General features: G+C 40.3%; 1 protein-coding gene across 8 annotated transcripts in view; it reads right to left on the reverse strand.

The window, feature by feature from the left end:
- Positions 1 to 21,217, reverse strand: part of stxbp5l (syntaxin binding protein 5-like) — a 123,593-nt gene that overhangs the window by 66,997 nt on the left and 35,379 nt on the right. For all 8 annotated transcript variants that reach the window (XM_034575064.1, XM_034575066.1, XM_034575063.1 and 5 more), the window contains exon 3: positions 142 to 223. In XM_034575064.1, coding sequence (XP_034430955.1) covers positions 142 to 223 — 82 coding nt within the window. The remainder of the gene's footprint in view (positions 1 to 141; positions 224 to 21,217) is intronic.

The following is a 21,217-nucleotide window of genomic DNA, read 5'->3' on the forward strand; positions in this document are numbered from 1 at the left end:
TCACGAGCATTGCCTGAGTAGCTTCAGACATAATTCCTCTCTCACATTCACCCAAATAATTCAACACCACCGTTTAAAAAAGGTAATTGTCTTCACCATTATAACAATGAAGAAAACACAAAAAGGACGACTTGGTCTTACCTCATTGATGAGGAACTGCAGTTGAAGAACAGCTGCTCCGCTCTCGTGCTGACAGTAGCAGTCCACCCCAGGTCGTCCCAGTCTGATGACATCACAGAGTCAAGGAAATGTGTACAGAGGTGCACTATGGGTACATCACACAGCATGGTCAAAAACAGAGCATATGTCTATGTGGCGGTGATGGTGGTGTATTGTAAGACAACATCAAGGCAACACTTGCAATTACATACAGCAACACAACCACCAGTGACCATTATTTGAATCACTACATGTCATCAGTGTGAACAAGACTGAACATTATGACCTTCAGGTGAGGTTCCCTGCACAGCTGTATCATCACTACCTTCACATTATCTAGTTGTATCTAATAAGCCGGGCATTGTGTGTATAAACAAGATGAATAATGTTAGCAGCCATGCAGAACGTGTAGTCACTGATTCTGCTAATACCAGGCCCTGTCCTGTTTCAAAAGAAATAATCTGACATTTGGCGTTATTAAAAAAACACAACTGATCAGATGTACTGTGAATAATGAGTTTTCTTATTTGGTTTGGCAGAAATATAAACTAAAATAAAACTCCAGAGCAGATTCTTGAGCTTAGAAATGTGAGCAGTGCTTCTCACATATGTTGCAAAGAGCAGAGGAGTTTAATTATTTGTGTTAGAGGGCGAATAAATAAGTAAAGTTCACACCAATCCATGACACATTCAGAATGTGAGACTATCTGTACATGATTCTCACCAGATATGCGTATAGGTGTGCTATCAAATAAACATATGGCCAAAATGGCCTGGAATCCCTGGGAAGGAATTTGAAATGAAAAACATTTAACACTGAACAGCTATGTGTGATCGTTGGTAACATGGACCAACATGATTTGAGTCTGTCAAGCGCCCACACAGTGAACACCCATGCTGACAGACACAGTATTTACTGAACATGTACAGGAATAATCCTGTGATCAGCAAATAAATCAACATGCGGTTCGTTGAGGAGACAAGTTACCAGAGGAAGCAAAATCCCCAAGCACATCCACCAGAGCAGGTGGGAATCAGCAGGAGGGGGAAATGACACAACGTGAAAACAGAGCCAGTTGGATCCGGTACAGGAGCAGTTATTTAACCACTATCGCAGAATTCACTAGAGTTGCCGTCACTGCGTGAGGTTCAGCACCTTGTTGCAGAGTGGCAACCTGTTAGGTCGTTAATTTTCTATCTGTTGATTAGCTTTACATTAATCTTTTGGCATTGAAACCTAAAACATTGATATAATTCTGTCATGAGTATGTGTTAGCATGAACTAAAACCAGGTTGAATAAAGTGTATGATAATAATAATTAAAAATAAATAAATAAATAACAACTCAAATTAGCTGGAATTACAGCCTTAAAGTTTAATGCCTTTGCCAATCAATCAAAATTCTGGAAATATTAATAACCCCTTTTGTTTGAGTCATTAAGTCGAATAATCTTTGGCCTTTTGTAAATAACCTTCCAGCTTCAGCGATGAGGAGACATAAATATAGAAGTTTACAGTTTTTATTCTCAAAACAGCTGTTGTAAAAATTGTATATTAATATTTAAATGATAACGGTCTGTGTGCCAGCTTTTTTAGATTCGATTACCATTTATGTCATAACTTGGTTTGTAATTATTATAAAATAATAGCAACAATATTATTTGTCTTAAACAATCAGGAGGATAGGATTATATAATAATCCATCCATATCTCATAATTTCATGTATTGGACAGTTGCTGTATCTTGTGATTTCATGGAGTCTGAAAATGTAATAAAGCTCCAACCCAAAGCTCATGATGTGTCTGGTTTGCCCTTCTCCCCTCCAGAGATTTCTGTCCACCTCACTTAACATCAATAGCTACCTTTCAACACCTTCCCAAATGCTCGGGGCAAGGTGTAACGTGCACGAAGAGCAATGAAGTATTTGTTGCTTTGTCAGTGAGAAACAAATAGAAAAACCTGCGAGTGAGAAAAAAACGTTCAGTTATAATGAAAAATTAGAGGGTGGGAGGCTTCAGTGTGACAGTTTACCTGCTGTAGGATTTCAGTGTGGCCACAAATTCATGCACTAATCATTAATTAGAATAAATCTATTACTAAATGATGAACACACAGTTTGGATTTCCAACATGCAACTCTGGTAGTGTTCAGTCATGTTTCATGTATGGCCAATAAGTCAGGAAGGACTCTGTCAGAAATCCAGCTGATTGATAGTATGCAGACATGCACATCTCATTTCAGTTTCACAATGTACTGTGAAACCAACAGGGCAGAAAGGTCTTGTCTTGCTAGACTGAATTATCACAGCTACAGCAGCAGCAGCCACAGGCTCTGATACGGTGAATTGTTGAAGCAGGCTGCAGATCTCAGGTGCACTGAGGAGGAAAGACTCAAAAAGTTCATGGTTCAAAATGCTGCTTGTGGCCGTCGGTGAAAGACACATTTCAAATTTCTTTCAAAATGTTCTTTTAATTTTTTTAACAAATACCCAAATAAACCAGTACGCAACAAGTATTTCTTCTGGCTGCACTTCTTTCCTAAATCAGCCTGATTACCCTCTAGTGTGCAGCAGCCTTTAGAGGTGTTGTAGACTAAGGAGCCTACTGAGAACATGTGACAGATCATGTGACACTTTGATTGTGCAAAAAGTTGACAACGTTTCAGCTTTTATATTTTTTTGCTTTTTCATTGCACTCCAAACAAGTACAAAATCAACAAGCAAAAATATTATTTTGCTTCATCAATTACATAAAATCTAATTAGAATACAATTCCAGGTTGTAATGGCACAAAACAGGGGGGGAAAGCCCCAGGTGGTGAATATTGTTAATATTGGTTTGTGTGTATATCTGTATGTGTGTGTGGCTGTATGCTGCCTTTATCATATATATATAAAGTGAAAGGGCTGCACAGCTGCGGCTCAGGGGTTAGGATGCCTAAAATACTTTTCTATATTCTTATCATGTGCTAGTGCAAACATGCACACACATTTTGTCACATTACAGTCAACACCTACATGCTGCTGCCTTTGTCACATTTCAGCCAGTTGAGGTTTTATTAAGATTGCCTCGAGCTGATGTCTAGTGGTGTTTTCATTTCTTTGATTCTGTTTGGTGTCTGTCACGACACCAAACAGAATCACATTCTGCCCTGAAGAAGTAGTGCTGCTCATATAGCATATTATAACTTCTTGTTTTGTAAATTCCATGATGGTTAAACACCCGTAATGATGACACTGGCTATGTAATAGTAAAACTCAAAAAGCTCCTTTCTTATGTTTCAACTTCCTATAATGAAATCCCAAGAGAATACAGGCAGAGATCAAAAGTCCAGATGAATGTTTTGAGAACACAGAGCATCACTGGAAGAAAAGCGGTCAAAGAGGAATCCCCGAAATTATTTCTACCCCCTTCTCTCCGTCAGCTCCTTTTCATTCCCACTCAGAAACACAAACAGGGAAAAACACATTTTGCTCTCATGCCATCAAACTAAAAGAAGTCAGGCTCGCCCATTTAGTCAGTCTGTATGTATTTCTCCTCTGAATACCCACACAGCTGGTGACTGAAATAAATACAAGTCAGACGTTGCTGCTTGTGAGTGTTCACAGTGTGAGTGAGGCTTGCTGCAGTGGGATAGACTGTACATACAACTGATATAAAGATATCACAGGGGCTTTATGTTGTGCAAGTGTAGAGAAGTGTAATGTTCTGCATACGCTAATGTAGTGTTCACTTTCACAATTAATGATTTGAAAGAAGATATATAAACACATGGGAATTCTCCATCTATTATGGTCTGAGCTGTAATAGTTGTAATAACAGTAGTAGTAGTTGATGATCACAAAGAGAAATTGGTGAGTGTGTGTTTCTACATCTGAGGTTATTTTCTGTTTCATAGCTTACGCAGCTGGAACTCAAGTTTGCATTAACATTTAACCAACAAATAGCTCTTGTTGCTTGATACAGTTGGATCCAGGCTCCAAACGTATCATAACATATCACTGTTTTTGTTTCTGGTTATATTTATTAACCACCCAGTGTCTCAAACCATCTGGGACCTTACATGGAGTAAACCATTTGGGACATCTCTGCGGCAGGACACTTACAGATATCTGAGAAGGTTAACACCCTCTAATCCAAGGTGGCCCCATTACCAGCGATCAATTCATTCATTTCCAAATAGAGGCACTTAAGCCAAAAATAAGGGGTGAGGTTAGACTTCAAGTGCTGCTTTGAGAAATGCTCATTCGTAGATCGCTCTAGGTTCACATTCATCCAACATAATACCCGTAAGAGGGTGTAGTTTGTCCACTTGCTGCTTTAAGATAACATCTGTGTAGCCGCTTTGCTAAATGGGCTAAAATAATTACAATTTTCAATGTAATTCTTTTCTGACTGTGGAAAAACGATCAAATTAGTGTCAAACATGAAGCTGAAGCAGAACCCAATAGGCTCCAATCACAAGGGTGTGTTTATCTCAGCAGGGAGGGCAACACATGCAGTAAGTCCACTGCTAGAAACAATGGCCACGGTTCTTGTTTGTTTTGCAGTAACAAGAAGCAGAGACAACAGAGGAAGGAACTGGGAGGCCAAGATTTTAATTGCAACACAGCGCGTTTGACGAAAATTGCCCAGGCCTTAATTACCTGTGTAAACATTCAAGCCAAAATGAATATGATAAGAAAAGACCAATCAGCTACTGTCAGTGGTAAATCAACATTAACACTGACTGAGGTATATCGATGTTTGTTGAACATACACTATGACTAAACACAGGAAAGTCATCTACTTCCATTCAGTATACAAAGGGCAGCACATACAAAGCAGGGACTGCAACTTGTGTTGCTGTTAATTCAACTGAAATCGTTCTTTGTCCTCTTCTTTAATGCCTCAGTGATCTCTTGCACCCTTTCACAGTCTCATACTAGATGTGAATATGCCTTGTTACTCACAATAACAAGAAGGAACAATGCATCATGAGCTCCTTTTCTTTACATTTCATTACGCTTGTTTTTTTCCAGGTGTGAGCAACTTTCAGTTGAGGGAATGTCTGAAATGGCACTTCAATCACTGCTTCCCTGCTCTCTGAACAATAGACCCTCAGCTGACTCTCTAGTGAGCAATAAATTGAGATTTTGGACACACACCAATAGTTGTTCTGCGTCATTACTGACAAGTGTATTGTTACAAGTCTAATTTTCACATTTATCAAATGTGACACATTGCAAGATGAGACTGGTAACAGAAAATAGTCATACAGGAAATGGAAACTATATAGCCCATACATCTCACACACAAAAAATAGAACATTTAGTAAGTATAGTGCATCATATAGTAAATGGGCAGTGATTTCCGACACAGCCTATCGGATTGTGAGCTAACGTTGACAAGTCTGGGCTGCTCTACTGAAGTTAGAGAAGTTAACATTCAATCAAACCAAGCCAAACTTGCGATACCAAACACAATGGTTAGTGCCTCTTCCAAAAGCCTTTTAACTCTCATGAGATTTAAAGGTTCAGTGTGTAGAATTTAGTGACATCTAGTGGTGGAGTTGCATGTTGCAGCTGTTTGAAGTTACTAAGAATATTGAGGATAAATCTGCCTCACTGTCAATGGCTGCATGCCGAGTAAGAAGACAACGTTGAATGGTGTAGATGACTTGGTGAACCGACTGCAACACCTTTCAGACACATGCCTCCAAACATGATCGCTATCTTCAGTAGATTTACTTTCATTTAAAATATCAACATTCGCTTTGTCTTGTAGTGGACAACACATCCAAATAATTTAAGAGCAGTCTATTATCAGACAGGCCCAGAGAACGGTGGCAGATCCAACACGTTCCAGCTTTTACCTTCTGGTAGAAGATTCAGGATTCCCGAGGGAAGGCTGCCTCCGTCCATTAAGCTTCTCAACCGTGACATGTAAAGGCCGTGAGTGTTGTGCAATGATACGTTATGAAATGTAGATGCCGACCATGTAGGTTGTGCAATTTGTCACCATACTTACTTCACAGGTATGTATGTGTATAACAAATTGTTGTACTGTAAATTTGTCATATGATTTCTACTATATGACTTTATGCTACTTGACAGGCTATGCATGATGTATGAGCTTATATATGATGTATGACTTTATCTTCTGTGGAACAGCACGACTTACGGATATACTTCAATGTCCTTAAGTGTGTGTGTGTGTATGTGCGTGTGTGTGTGTGTGTGTGTGTGTGTGTGTGTGTGTGTGTGTAGTAGTATAAATATATACATACACACATACACACGCGGACAGAATATACAGTAACAGCCACGTTTTCTTGTATCCAACAAGCCCTGAATCATTTCATTGAAGCCCACAATCTGTACTGACCTGTACCCTGACAAACAGATAAAAGCCTAGAATACATGAATAACACATACGAGTGCTGATCACGATGACTAATGGAGTAAACGAAAAATATATATCTCTTAACACCTCGTTTATACCATATTTAATTACATGGTGGCACTAACTGAATCAGACAAATGAGTCAGCAACATCACATAATAGACCTTCTAGGACAATTTTGGTTGAATATGTAACAATGAACCAGACCAGCAGAGCCACATTTATTATGAGGATGAACAGTGCTCTGTCTAAGTAGCTGAACCACGTAGCCTGTCAGTTGTAATGTGCAACTCTTCTGTCAATGCCATATCATGTACGACTTGTCTTAAAAACAGAGTGGATGTTCGGACCAGATCATTTTGGTGTAAATGAGAAAACCAGGAAAAATAAATAAAAGTATATATTTTTTTAATGTCAAAACACCATGTGAATATGCAGCATGCTGAGCAAAAGCCTTGGTCTAATGACACATGGAGCATTTGAATAACACATGCACGGTGATCATGTTCGAGTGTGTGTGTGTGTGTGTGTGTGTGTCTTTTGTGTCCGTGTGTGGCGCATACTGTGCTTTGTGTGTATATGAATCTCACATGATCTCAGACATCATCTTCTACACAACTGAAAATGATGATAAACATAAAACACTTCTATGGTGTGTCAGTCATTAGCATGTTACTGTGTGTTTCCTGTGAGGGCTGCATGATGACTCTCCTCCACTGATGTGGTGTCTCCCTCTGGACCAATTAGCAGCCAAAAACAAACTATGTGTTTCCAGAGTTCCAATAAAATTTGACAGGCAACCAATTTTTTATGTGTAAAATTAATCTCACGGTTTCCGCATTCTGCTCACACGAAATATAAAGTCATCATCTTCATTCCAGTTCACTGCTGTTTTTTAATGTGAAAAATGTGTGTCATTTTGTTGTCAGTGTTATAACAGAATAACATGTTCGAAGGTGTGTTTTTGTGGTGGATAAGTACAACGGCTAAAATGTATTATTCTGTGATTGTACCAGCCAATGTTGTTACAGTACTGCTGATTACCGCTTTTTCTCCCCAGTAATTACTTTCAAATAAAAATGTTATGTTATGTAATATTGTTGTATTTGATGCATGTGTATGTGTGTATTCTGGGTATTAATCCTGTTGAAGTAACAGTGTTTATATACACATATCACATTATAGACCTTGTTTTGTTTTGTTTGTCAACATGAATCTGGATTCAATGTTAATACTGGATTAACAGTGGATTGACCTCTTCTGAAGTCTCTCATCTACATATTTACATATTGTCACTACCATGTCATGAGTTTTTCCGTATTCGCAACATAAGAGTTGGTCCAGGGTCTTCTGTTTGTAGTTTGCATGTTTTGGGTTGTCTCTAGTTTCCTCAGAGAGTCCAGAAAGATGCAGATTGGAGTAAGGGTTAATTGGAGAGTCTAAATTGACTGTAGGTGTGGTTTGTCTCTGACCTGTCCAGGGTGCACCCTGCCTCTCACCCAATGTCAGCTGGGATTGGCTCCAGTCCCCCTGCGACCCTCAAAGGATAAGTGCTATAGATACATCCAACATTTCTGTTTTGTATCGTTGACTTGAGCAGAGCTGTAAGTTTGTCATTTTATTTTCATGTGTGCGTGACTGACAGATGGTCACTCGCTTGTCACACCTCAGCTCCACACAGTTTTTTTCACCGTGATTTTCTGTGGTAAACTCAAATCCAGGTTTCAATTTGCTGCAGAAACCTCAGGGTGAAATTTCCCAGCCTACGACCATGTTTTTCTTCAAGCAGTGGCCTGACCTTTAAATTCATTGTTGATTACAGCCGTGCAATTTCTGGAAATCACACTGTGGGTTCCTCTTAAATTGATCCCAATGTGATTGTTTCTCAATCTAAATGGTCTGTTATCCACTCATCCGCCCTCTTCTTCTCTCCATCCACACTCAAAGATCTCTGCTTAATGCTGAATGAATCTTGTCCTGCCCTATTCACTTTCCGTGCGTGTGTGTGTGTCTCTTAGTGTAGTGTGCGTCCGTGTGTTTGTGAGAGGGGGTGTAAAATAACAGTTTTGTGTGTGTTTAATAATGCTGGTGGAGCAGTGGGGACACAGCTGGGCAATTTAGCTTTGAGCATAAACATCTCACAGCAGAGTGGAAACAGAAAAAAGGTGTGCAGAGAGTGTGTAATTGTGTGTCTGTGTGTGTAACTGCGTGTGGGCTTCTCTACACAGCCCTGTGCAGAAGTACTCTGCGATAATTTCTTACCGGCAGAGTCGGCTTAATCTCTGACATGCAGGTAAGGCTGTAGACACAAGTCTCTAATGTGTACAGATAAAATATTTTACAAAGATAGTTCGCTATTTACTGCAGGTACTTGTTTATATGTGAACCTCTCACTATATGTAACATGTAGAGTCAAGTCTCGCTGACATTTTCAATTCTTCCACTGTTTATTTTTGACCTATGGGAAAAAGTGTTTACTGTGGCATGGAAGCAACTTCTTTCGAAGCAGAAGTGTTTTTCCTTGTATTACGTGAAAGCTACTGTCAACGAGGGAGAGGACAGCTGACGACTGAAACCTCTTTCTGTTATGTTTCATTTAAATTGTTACCTCCGTCAAGGAAGGTTATGTTTTCGTCCCTGTCCATTTGTCTGTTGGTTGGTTGGTTTGTCAGCAGGAATACGTAAAAACAAATGAACAGATTTCCTCAAAATTTGGAGGCAGCATGGGACATGGACCAAGAAAAGAATTCATCAAAGTTTTCTTCACTTCAACAATCCTAGGGAATAATTTGTGTGTCTTGATGGCATATTTAAGGAACTGAGTGTGTGCAATTTTGTGCAGCCTGATTGATTTGATGGGACTGTTGACCTTGGTAGAGTTATGCGCTCCACTGAGTTCCATTCTAGTTATAAAAAGGATTGTGTGAATGTCCACATAATTAACAATCCAGAACACTCAGTCAAACATTTCTCATGTGATTTACTGGGAAAAGCAAATCTGTCATACTAAAAAGACATTTATTAGTGCAGACGTCACCCTTTAAATGCATCTCTTCATGCACACTACTGCTCCCACCACATCAGATGTGGTGGGAGCAGTGAGAGAGGGCATTTGTCTTGCTCAGGCCCTCATAATTTAAATATATGTGCATGTAATTGGCTATTTGACTGTTTCACATCATTGTGATTAAAATGCTGAAGCACATCTTCTTAGTGCGGACCTCCTCTTTCAATCCAAGGACACCCAGGCCACAATCTGTGTTCACTCAAATTTCAGCTGATTGTCATTGGCTAAGACTGAAAAACATTGTATTATTATATGTTTCCATGTGCAGTTGGCAGATTAATTTTCCATACTGCACTTTTATATTCTTTATTAAGCTTGGGGTTATTTATTAATCCACTGAGACCATAATGATGATTCCTTTCCTAGTCTAATATTAGCATTTTCATTGCATTTAAATCGAATTTAGCATCCTTTTATTATCTTTGAACTGCTGAAGTATTGCCTGCACTTTGTAAATCACATTGAATCCCCTCTGTTACATGTCATTGCCATGCATTTCGTGCCAAATCACATCATAACAAAGTCAATTAATACTGGTAAATTTAACAAAAATAGCTGCAGAATAACATCACACAAATGTACAACACACAAAAATACTCATTCCCACAATTTCTCACAGCCTCATTTAAAAACACTACATCACTGTGGGGCAATATTCTTGTTTTAAACTCCTTTTCAAGTCCTCTGACAATTGACGTGTTATACTTTTCAATTTTAGAATGCATCTCCAATTGCAAGTATAATGTGATGATGAAAATTTACGAGTGTAATAGAGCTGGACTGAGCACAACATTTTCAATGATTATTGCTTCTGTTAACTGTCATAATGTAGATCGTTGCATAGCGAACTAGTGTCTGGTAACATTATGTTCGGAATACACCACATGACAGTACATCCAAACACACCCTCTGCCCATGGAGCTGTGTGTTAATATCCTTTTGCTGTGCACAACGTAGAAACTATTTCAACTTGTAGAAGCACAAGAAAAATATCCAAACACCCATGTAGTCTACGCAAACAAGGCCTAATCCATTTGTTCATCCATCCGTCCATCAGTTTATCCTTTTGAGGGTCACGAGAAGACCTGCAGCAAATCCAGCTGACATTGGGCGAGAGGCGGGGTACACCCTGGACACCGGGCTGACATAAAGAAACAAACACACATTCAAACGCACATTCACACCTACTGCCAATGTAAACGCTCCAATTACCCTTACCCCAATCTACATGTTTTTAGACTTCGGGAGGAAGCTGGAGTACCCAGAGATAACCTAAGCAAACTCCACACAGAAATACCTCTGTGGATTCAGGATTCAAACCTTTTTGCTGTGAGGCAACAGTGCTAACCACCTCAGCACAGTGCAATTATGATACAGTCACGTGTAAAGTACGGTTATGGTAGAGAGAAGACATTGTAGAAAACTATGAGTTTGAAAGATGATTCATCTGGTGTCAGTGAGGAGGAGCAGGGCGCAGGCACCTTGTGCTGCTGACGCCTGCACTGTTGTACGTGCCCTTGAGTGTCTGTGAGACACCTTTTGATTACAACTCTATAACAGAATGTGACCTGAAACTTTGAAAAAGTATATTCATCCTCCAAAACCATGGTTTGTGCTGGGAGGTTGTCATGCGAGCCCCTCTCTCCGATTTGAGCTCAACCTGTAAATGCTATCTTAACAGAATAGGGCCTAATTCCTATTCTGCTCTGGCAAAGCCGTTATCGTTGGTATCAAATTTGACATTTCTGGAAAAAAACTTTAAATGCCAGAACCACAGACTCTATATAAAGACCACCACTTTACTTCTATGAACATGATCAAATAAATATATTATTACTGTGTGTAATAATGCTACAGGTGTTCTATTGCATGGGCCACTGTTTTACCTCACTGCCATGCATGACAATCATGTATAAGCAATTACACACACGTGCCCGGGGTTGCACACCATTTGTATGCTCTTGGCTGCATCTCAGTGAGCGGCTCGGTGAGTAATTAACCTGCAGATAACCTGCTTTGAGGCAATAAAAGTGGTGTTCTAGGAGCTGAAAACATGTCTGCAGTACAGAGACTTTTACAGGTCAGAGAGGGAAGGGACTGCAAATGCACCAGCCTGAGGTTTCTCTCGTAAACCAGTGAGGAAGAGAATCAGGAGACGCCTGGGGCGACTCTGTCCTCGAAATAACAATGTAAAAAGTTGCACTTCTCGAACTGAGGACGATTAAAGCTTGTGTGAGTGAAATTTTAATTTGAAAACTTTGGTATCAAAAGAAACACTGTTACAGACATTAATGCAAACAGATGTGGTTGAAGGTAGAAAAATCCATGATAATATTTTTTTGTATTGTTGGTATTTACGTAGATAAAACACGTGTCAGTACAATTCAAGAGGCCTTCACTTAGTGGGATCTACGAATTACTGACATATTTGTTTGCCGACTCATATTAGCCAAACAGTGCCCCTGTGCATGTGCAAGTCCATTTAAAGCCTGTAGATGTTATTGTTTTCTGTAGAGGAACCACATGGAATCTACAAAATGAAATGTCTTGTTGCCCAATCATCGTTGATAGCACAGACAAGTTTCATGACTCAGTTACCCCATTTTTACTCATCCATGCATCCAGGCTTGTCCAAAACTGTAGTTACAGCTGTTAGAGTAAGTGGTCAGGGCATTGTAGGACTATGATATAATAAATAAAATATTGTATGCTCTTGTGTATTGGATTTCAGTTTATTTGATTAATATTTCTACGTGACCATTACTCCAATTAGTCACTTCTTCTATGATATAGTGTCACACAATATTTAAGAAATGTGTTTGTAGTTTAAGAGTAGTACAGTATCTATGCCTTTTCGTGAGGGAAACCAACATCTCCATGTTTAAAGGCAAAATCAATGGCCTTCTTACGGAACACATAATTAGAGGCTGTGGGCTTTTTCCTCCAACTGCCAAGATGTACAGTAAAGGACATTGCAGCCAATAAGGAATCAATGTGCCAAGTTAAAATGAATGGTCAGATGCTGATGTCGGCACCTGCTGAGCAGCTCAAACACAGGAAGTGATCGAAGAGTGTAAGCGCAGTTAGACTATGGGTACATGTAGGTCTAGATCAATCACAGTGAAGCAGCAAATTAACCAACAGTATATCTGTGTCGATGAACCATGTTTCCAACACACACAGGCCAGCACATTTTGTAGCCTAAATTTTGGTCCCTTACTCTGGACCGGTGTCTGCGGCTCCTTTCACACCTGTCAATTGGGTTTAGAAGTTTGAAGGTTTAGACTAAACAAGTTAGGTATGAAAGCGCCTTTAGTAAATGTAGATTAAATTAAATTGGTGCTCAAACAAAGCCTGACAACCTTCATCAGCTCGTTTCTGGAAATAACAACTATGTGATAGAATGTAATCAGGAGAATGTTAAATCTGTGTTTTTCTGCAGTTACCATATCAAGGTTAGTCCCAGTATAAAGCTAATTACAACTTCTGGCTCGTATGCATTCAAACAAATGAACACATATATGTCACCGTACACAAGCATGGCCCCGTATGTATACATGTATCACTCCCCCGCACATTTGCATCCACACATCAGCTAATCTTAGTCTCCATGCACTGCGGATTATATTTGTATTTGCATTTTTAACACACGTAAGTGGCAGCAAGAGAGCTCTAAGCAGTGTTTTAAAAGGTATTAAAGAAATATAAATTTTCTGCTTTCAGGCACAAAGATTATTATAGATATTAGCTAACATTAGGTTTTTTAAACCTTGTTTGAGCTTTTTGTAATACCTAAGCACATCATAACAGTACCAGCCCCAAAATTTAAGTGAGCTTATGTATATATTAAATCCCCTCTTCTCACTTGTGCCTGTGTGTGCACATTTTAGTGTGCAAACCTTTTTTTCCCCTTTCACTTTACAATGATCTCTCTTCCATTTGTTTTTTTTCTATCAACCTGGCTTCTTTCACCCTCCACTTTGCTGTTTGCCACAACCCCTGCCATTTCTGTCTGCATCCCGACCCCCTCCATCCTCGTCTTTCTTTCCATTTCCCTTCATTTAACTGTTTACAATAGCCATCATTAGCTTGCCCTCTCGTGCTCCTGCTGTCACCCCCGTTCCTCTTTCTCCACACAGTATCTCTGCCTAGATAGGGAGGCATTGAGGCACGCAAAGAAGCAGGCGGGGCTGAGCTGTGGGTCATAATGATGGTGCTAGCTTCTATAAAAAGCCTGGCAGGCAGCTGAATCGATATCTCCTGTTGTCAAATCGCACGTTACCCAGAGAGAGCGACAGAGGATCTTGAGATTCTGCTGGCTGCTGCAATGTGTGCAATCTGCGTGTTTTCGTGTGTGCTTCTGGAATCCGTGTGATTCTGGAGTGCTGGTGCAAGTACTGTGGTGGGCTTGGCCACAGCAGGACCTTGTATTAGCTGCACTTAATTCTTTGGAGCAGAAAATCTGTCTGGGCCTGTCATTGTAGTACTCGACAAACAGCCCAGTCCTGCTCCTCAGAGGCCGGGAACATACACACCCATGTGACAGATAATTTCCTGTCGCCCTGTTAAGAGATGCATCTTACTACTGGTCATATCATTTATTCATATATGTCATGTGTACGTATATGTACCTGTTTAGCTGCGCTTGTTTACTGTTCTGCAGTGCTAATAGAAAGACAAAGAAAAGATTTGCCCTCGGGTTATCTTGTCTGCAGTCTAGTTTTGTTTGAGTTCAAATTGAGGGCAGCAAACCACGTGTGATCGTCTGCGCTTGATTGAAGAGCTGATTTGTTGAAGAGGTCTGTGGTGCTTTTATATGGAAAAGCAAACTGTGGGACCATGACTTATTTGATTATCGTCAGCCGTCAAAATAACCCCACCCCATAGTCATTAAATTATTATAAGCTGAGTCAGTAACTACGTGCTGTAAATATTAACAAAAATATTAGTGTCTCTTCAGCATATAAAAAAGACAAATATAATATTCCGTAACAACATCTTAGGCTGAGATCAGGACTGGGTTTTTGGATGTAACGTCTTCACATGTAATGTACATCATAAAACTCTGTTTATAGTGTTCATGTGCATTTCTAACAGTAATGTGCAGGGTTAATGTTTAGCCTGTTAGATGTGTGTGATCCATCCTCAGTAGTACTTCCTGTTTGTATCACTCCATAGGAGCTCTAGGTGTTCACTCACAGGAAATTGTAGAACAATGTAGAGAGAGGCAGGCAATTACAAATAAATACAGGGCACAACCTTGCTCTGTCCTTGGTGCCACACATGTACTGCACATGTACATGTATGAATATTTTGTTAAACAATCTATAATTACAGTATACGACCAAATTTACGTGGACATTCCATTGCCTGTGTTCATCATGGACACACTATGATGCTGCTCTTACAACATGCTCACAACAATGTCGACAGTTTAGTGTGAAAGCACTTTAAAGGGATAGTTCACCCGAAAAGGGGTGGGTGAAGTGTTTGAGTCCACAAAACCCTTTTGGAGCTTCAGGGGTAAACAGAGTTGCAGCTACATCCAATACAATTGAAGTAACCGGGGGAACCGATTCTTCAAATGTAAAAAAACAACATAAAAAAAACATAGAATGCCCAAGGGGCGCGAGATGAGATCAGCAATAACCCCCGATAGCTGAACAACATGCTACAGGAACTTGCAATACACACAACAGAGAGAGAGCTGTTCGCACAAAGTGACTTGTAACACTTACAGTTTACTTTTCCATCTTTCATCCAACTTTCAATTTCACTATCCCTTTAATCTGTAACAAGCACTTAACATAAAGTAGCTGAGGCTGGTGGGAATCAGTCGAAGCTCATTAGTTTTACAGATATTCTGTAATAAACCAAATTTTGAAGTGATGCATTTCTGATTTCCTATCTTTTTGAAAATGTTTCTGAAGATTCATTGATATCCTTCACACCCTTTGAGATTTGCCTTGCTTAGCTTTTTTAATACATGAGAATCACAAAACTCACAAGGTTTCTATTCAACAGTCACAGCGTGAAAACACACAGTATTCCTCCATTCCCCCCTAATGGCCTGTTATTTCAGGGATCCAATTTTCCTGTGATTGGTTCACTGATGAGCCGAACCTTTGCTGGTGCATACTGATAATCACTTTGGGTGTCAAAACTCCTGTCTCGCTCCAGCGCTGAGTATAGACCAGAATATGCATCGTCTTTGCACTTGTCCGACTGTAGCGCGGCTCCGGGGCTGAGCAGCGCAGAGGGAGCTCGCTGTGGCGCTCACCACAGCTCATACTGTTTGTGACGCGTGTCGCCAGGTGGAAGAGCTCGGCTGATGATTGAGCTCATCCAGTCAGATGCCGTTTTTCATCAGAGCAATTATCTATATAAATTGTATGTGTGTCATCTCTGTGGCTGTGTCTTGGATGTTGCTCTCATGTGGATGACGCCGTCTTTGTTTCCCTGAATTGTGTGCACACCTGTCTGGTGGTGTTGGTGTGTTGTTTAGTCATACTATGACTAAAGTCTAGAAGCATAAAAGCAGTTTTAAAGAGAAACGTCCCACTTAAATGTGTCTTTTGAGCTGTAAACTAAAATATATGACAGACTTTTTGATGAAACACATTAATCCTGGTTTTAATATCACATGTATTACTAGATCTATAAAAAATCTACATTTATGAGACACCAGCAACCGCTTGTGAATCAGGAAAGATGAGCTCATTTTCAAATATGCTTAAACGAAACTCGTAAAACCGCCACATTGTCACTATTTAGAGACGTCCCCCATCCTCTCCTGCCCCCCCATGTCCTCAGACACAGCTTCTTCACCTTCAGCTGTCTCACACACACACAAACTTTGGTGACAGAAATGTCATGTGAGGTGCGTGGCTTCTCGCCTCCAGAGTTTCCTGACGGCCAAGACCAAGGCCGGTCTGAGTCATTTGAACATCTGGCTGAGACAACCCTCTGTGCCAGTGGTTTGAGCGGCTCGGTGCCTCCGCTCTCCTCAGACACGTTTTGCTTCAGCCCTGGTTGTCTCAGCACCAGCTGCCTGTGCAGGTGGTTCAAATGGCTCGGGACAACTGTGGCAGAGGCAAAAGGCCCTGTACTTCATACGACTGTATTCCATGACATTTCTGTTGCAAAAGTGTGTGTGTGCTGCTACTGGAATCACTCATAGCTAGACAACCCAGATAACTTGTCTTCAGCCATAATTTAGGGGTGAAGTTACACTTAAACTTAACATTTTCATGACTATTTTTCCTGTATTGACTATTCAGTGTATGTAAATTCCAGTTGAGTTCTGCCACAGTTGTTTTCTTATGCGGCACAAGCAGTTTTATGAGTCTTGAGTTGTAACTGCTCCTTTAGATGCTGCACATCCAAATAAGCTCAACTATTCTGTCAGTGTGAGGCAAATGGTGCAGCTGTCAGAGGCAATACAGCAGCAGTTGGGGGGGGGGGGACTGGGTCTGAACACACCGAGAGACACAATCAAGAGCGCCCCATAAAGCATGGGTGACATTAATTGTTCTGTGGGGCTCATCAAGTGCTTTTAAGAGTCAGATGTGGCGACATTGAGGGGAGGAAAACACGAGTCATCATGGGAGACAAGTGCATACTTATGTCAGTGTATACATGTGTTTGACTGGCACATGAATACAATACATGGCAGCTCATGATAGAAAAGAATACTTTTACTGCTCGTATGGAAACGCAGTGTTACACAGATGTTTATCTCGGGCCGTACGTGTTTTTCACTGTACATTAAATATATGTAAACTACTTAATAACCCTATCTGGCTTCTAAGCACACACGTGTACAAACCATACAACAAGGGTAATCTTTGCTAGGTATTTACTGCACACATTTCCAATAGTGACACATGATTACTTGGCACATGACGGTGATTGCTTAAGGCAGTTGCCCAAGCACAGCAGTCCTCCCACACACGCGTTGCCAACCAACCATGTGTAACAAGGTTATAATATGCTATCTGTAGCATCCGTACACTCTGCTCTGGTGTCTACGGTCTGATGTGGATGATGTGTGAACACGTTCTTCATCAGATCACGTAAAAAACTAAAAAGAGAGTGTCAAATGACATTGACAGCCTCGCAATGATTTGCACAACTTTTAAATAGAAAGATTTCACATAAATATATTTAGACAGTGGATTCTGAGTGTCATAAGACTCCCTCCAACCAGACATCATGACAGTGTACTCAATGGTTTATGTATGTATATCTATAGATAGGCCTATCTATACATATTAGAGATGCAAGGATCGGCTCTGACGATATCTGAATCCACACGTATGCTTGACTCATCCGCTCAACACCCACTCCAAGGAATAATTTTCTCCAATTTAGAGACCTGCACCGGCATGAACATTCCACTTCACCTCTACTGGTGATAACATTGTAACATATTACACTTAAGAAGGCTGGTTTCAATTAAAGTCACGTTTATTTTTTTATATATTTATGAATAACTCGTGGCCACGAGATATGAATCTGTTCTTTACTGATAAGACCTGTGGAACTGAACTGAAGAAGCCTTTCGGATGAGAGATGAAACGTTTCACTTGATCACATGATGTCGCCTCTATAATGAGCTTTAGTTTGACACACACTGTCTGCACTGACTCTGATTGAGGCCACACCGCATTGTGGAAACGTTTGCAATAACTAGTCAATAAAAACATATGGACCTATTTTTCGAGTGCCATGGCACAGGGAGCGTGACTGTGCACATTTGGTAGTTTGGTGACAGGATGTTTCTGGTGCATCTGGAAACAGGGAGAGATTGAGATGTAGTGGGTGTGTTGTTGATGCCCTACTTTCTGCATTATCCTGTGAAATCCAAACTGTCTGATTCCCTCTTCTCGGATTTGTCCTCCCCTATTCCTCCCCCCCCCCACCCCATTCTCTCTATCTCTTTATCTGTATCTTTTAGGAGCTGCTTTGAAATGTAAACTGTATGGGTGACAAATGGTGAGTCACAATGTGGGAAGATAAATCAGCCCAACTCTGCGACGCTGCCAAGAACCTATCGCTCGATCCAACCTCTTTCTCTCCTCCTTTCTGTGCAGGTGTCCCTGTGTTCACCCTTGGGTTCACACATGCACACATATACACCCACACCAATTGCGGGCTTATTCTTGGAGGTGAGCATCCTTTTCTAAAGAGCTTACACAACCTCTTCCAACCTCTCTTGCCTTTTCTCTCACTCATAGGCCCACACACACACGTCATGTTTGGATGCATGGCTACACATACACAAATAAGAGACTAGATTGCTGCTGTGACTATGACTCATGCACCCCAGAAACTACAAATGTTTAGAACAAGAGACTAAATATCGTATTTAAATGGAAGGGAGTGAGAGGAATGGAAGGAGAATTCCAGGCAAAAAAATAAGTGGATCAATGTTTTGCATTGTGTTCATGCTCGCGAAATTATCACGTCCAATCTTATCACTTACAACACAGTAGCACACAATTTCCCTTTAAAGGGAATTGACTCTGAATACAGGTCCTCTGCTGCTCAGCCCACTCCGGTTGCACCAACCACACCTTTGTTTTGCTATCTTGCTTCCCCGTTAAATCCCCCTCTGTTTCTTTTCTGCATCTCCCTCTCTCACAGCCTGATCCTGCAGTATCCTCTTATCTGTCTCTGGGAATTTGTTTCTCCCAGGTCTGGCCTTTTTATCATTCTGCCTCATCTTTCAGGGGCCAAAAGAGCAGATAAAAGAGCCCCCTATCGGCCCAAGCATGAGACAAGAAAGCCAGCGGAAATAGCAGCAATTGGCATTTGTTCTTGCCTATCTACACTCTGCTCTGAGGCATGACCGGCAAGGAAAGAGGGTCTGTTATATGCGTACGTTATAAAAATCACCATCTTCAAAAGGCAGCACATACACATACACTGGTAGTAGAAAAGATCATTAAGCTAATAGTCTCTAAACATAGGGTGAAATTAATCTACAACCCCATATATATGTAAATGCAGTTTGGTTTTGTGACAGGTTCACTCTTATGGTTGTTGGCAAACACAAGGCAGGGAGAAGATAAAAGATCTGCAAGCTCTGCCGTCACTCAAGATGTCAGCAATGGCATTTATAAATGAAGACAAACTGAATTTAATGGTCCTCAGTAATTTTCTAGAGTTTGTATTTAATTAAGTAAACTTGACCCCTGCACTTTTTAGATTGAAAATGAATTTCATCATGTAAAAGATGTCACATTGAATCATGTATGGAAAGTAGGGTCTCAGAGCGTTGTATGTATGTATGTACTCACAAATATGACCTGGGGTGACCGGCTCACCCTCCATAATAAAAAGCCTGATTAATTTATCAGTGTAAAAATAATATCAGCCGATATGAGCCTGTCAGGGACATATCAGGATCTGCAATAATGTTTGCTGATTTGCGCCAATATTAAAATGTCTATTTTACAAAATGAATAAAGCAGAAAAGATGTGCATTCATTCATTCAAATGTTTGTTTATTTTCCACATTATTTTCAAGCTCTATACATGTGATTAAATATGTGTTTTCTCTATATTTACAGTTATTTAAAATAAAGTTTATGGTTGTATTAAGCTTAATTAAATCAAATTTTCACATCTTAGGAAACATTGCCAATACATATTGCCGATATATCAGTATTGAAACGTTTTTAGTTTCTAATGTCAGTATCGGCAAATCAATGTTTGTCGGGCTCTAATAAAAAACACAATTCACTTTGTTTGGTTGTTTATCATTGATGTTTGTTTGGTCGTCAGTTAGCAAAAACTTTAACTTGCCCAAGGAGCATGGTCAAATGTATTTGCTTCTCCCACACCACCTCCGCCTACTGCTCGAACAACGCAGGTGTGGAGGTGTAGGTGAAGGCCAGAAGTATGGCACAAGAGAATAGTGGGAGGAGTCCTACACCGAATCACTGAGGTTCTCCAGAGGCCGTATGTTCACCGAGACACAGCCACATTTTAAAGATCAAATCATTGGACAATTTGATTAAAACCCCTCGAAATGATGCTCCACCTGCATAATCTATTTGACTAGCACATTACAGAAGGTAAAGATTCTCCAGATACCATTTCCCTGGAGCTTTCAAATAATAAAAAAATGAAATACTTTACTGTGTGTCAAAACCAAACCATATCAAACAGATAGCACAGATGTTGTTTTCTGATTATATCTGGCAAGTTTCAAAGCCACCCACCATATCCTGTGGAAAGTTGAGGAAAACAATGTATTTACTTGTCTATCAGAAAGTTATGACTTGAAAGTACAGACTATGTCCTTGACAGTCTTCATTCACTTTTCAAATGAATTTATTTAATATGTGCATAATTTTTCAGCTTTAGCCTCCGCTGCCTCCTCCAACGATGGCCTTCACTCCCCCTCACTACTGCAGGATTTCTCATCTCTCCGTTTCTCTCATGAGTCTCACAAAAGGTGAGTAAGAGAGAGCTGCATCCTTCTCTAGCACCTGCAGTCAATTTTGGCCATATCCCACAAAAACAAAGAGACATGCGAAGGAGAAGGAAAACATGAAAAATGCAACAACAATAGTCCCTTTGTCTTCACAAGCCGATG

Source organism: Hippoglossus hippoglossus, chromosome 21 (assembly GCF_009819705.1).
Source record: "Hippoglossus hippoglossus isolate fHipHip1 chromosome 21, fHipHip1.pri, whole genome shotgun sequence".
Classification (NCBI taxonomy): domain Eukaryota; kingdom Metazoa; phylum Chordata; class Actinopteri; order Pleuronectiformes; family Pleuronectidae; genus Hippoglossus; species Hippoglossus hippoglossus.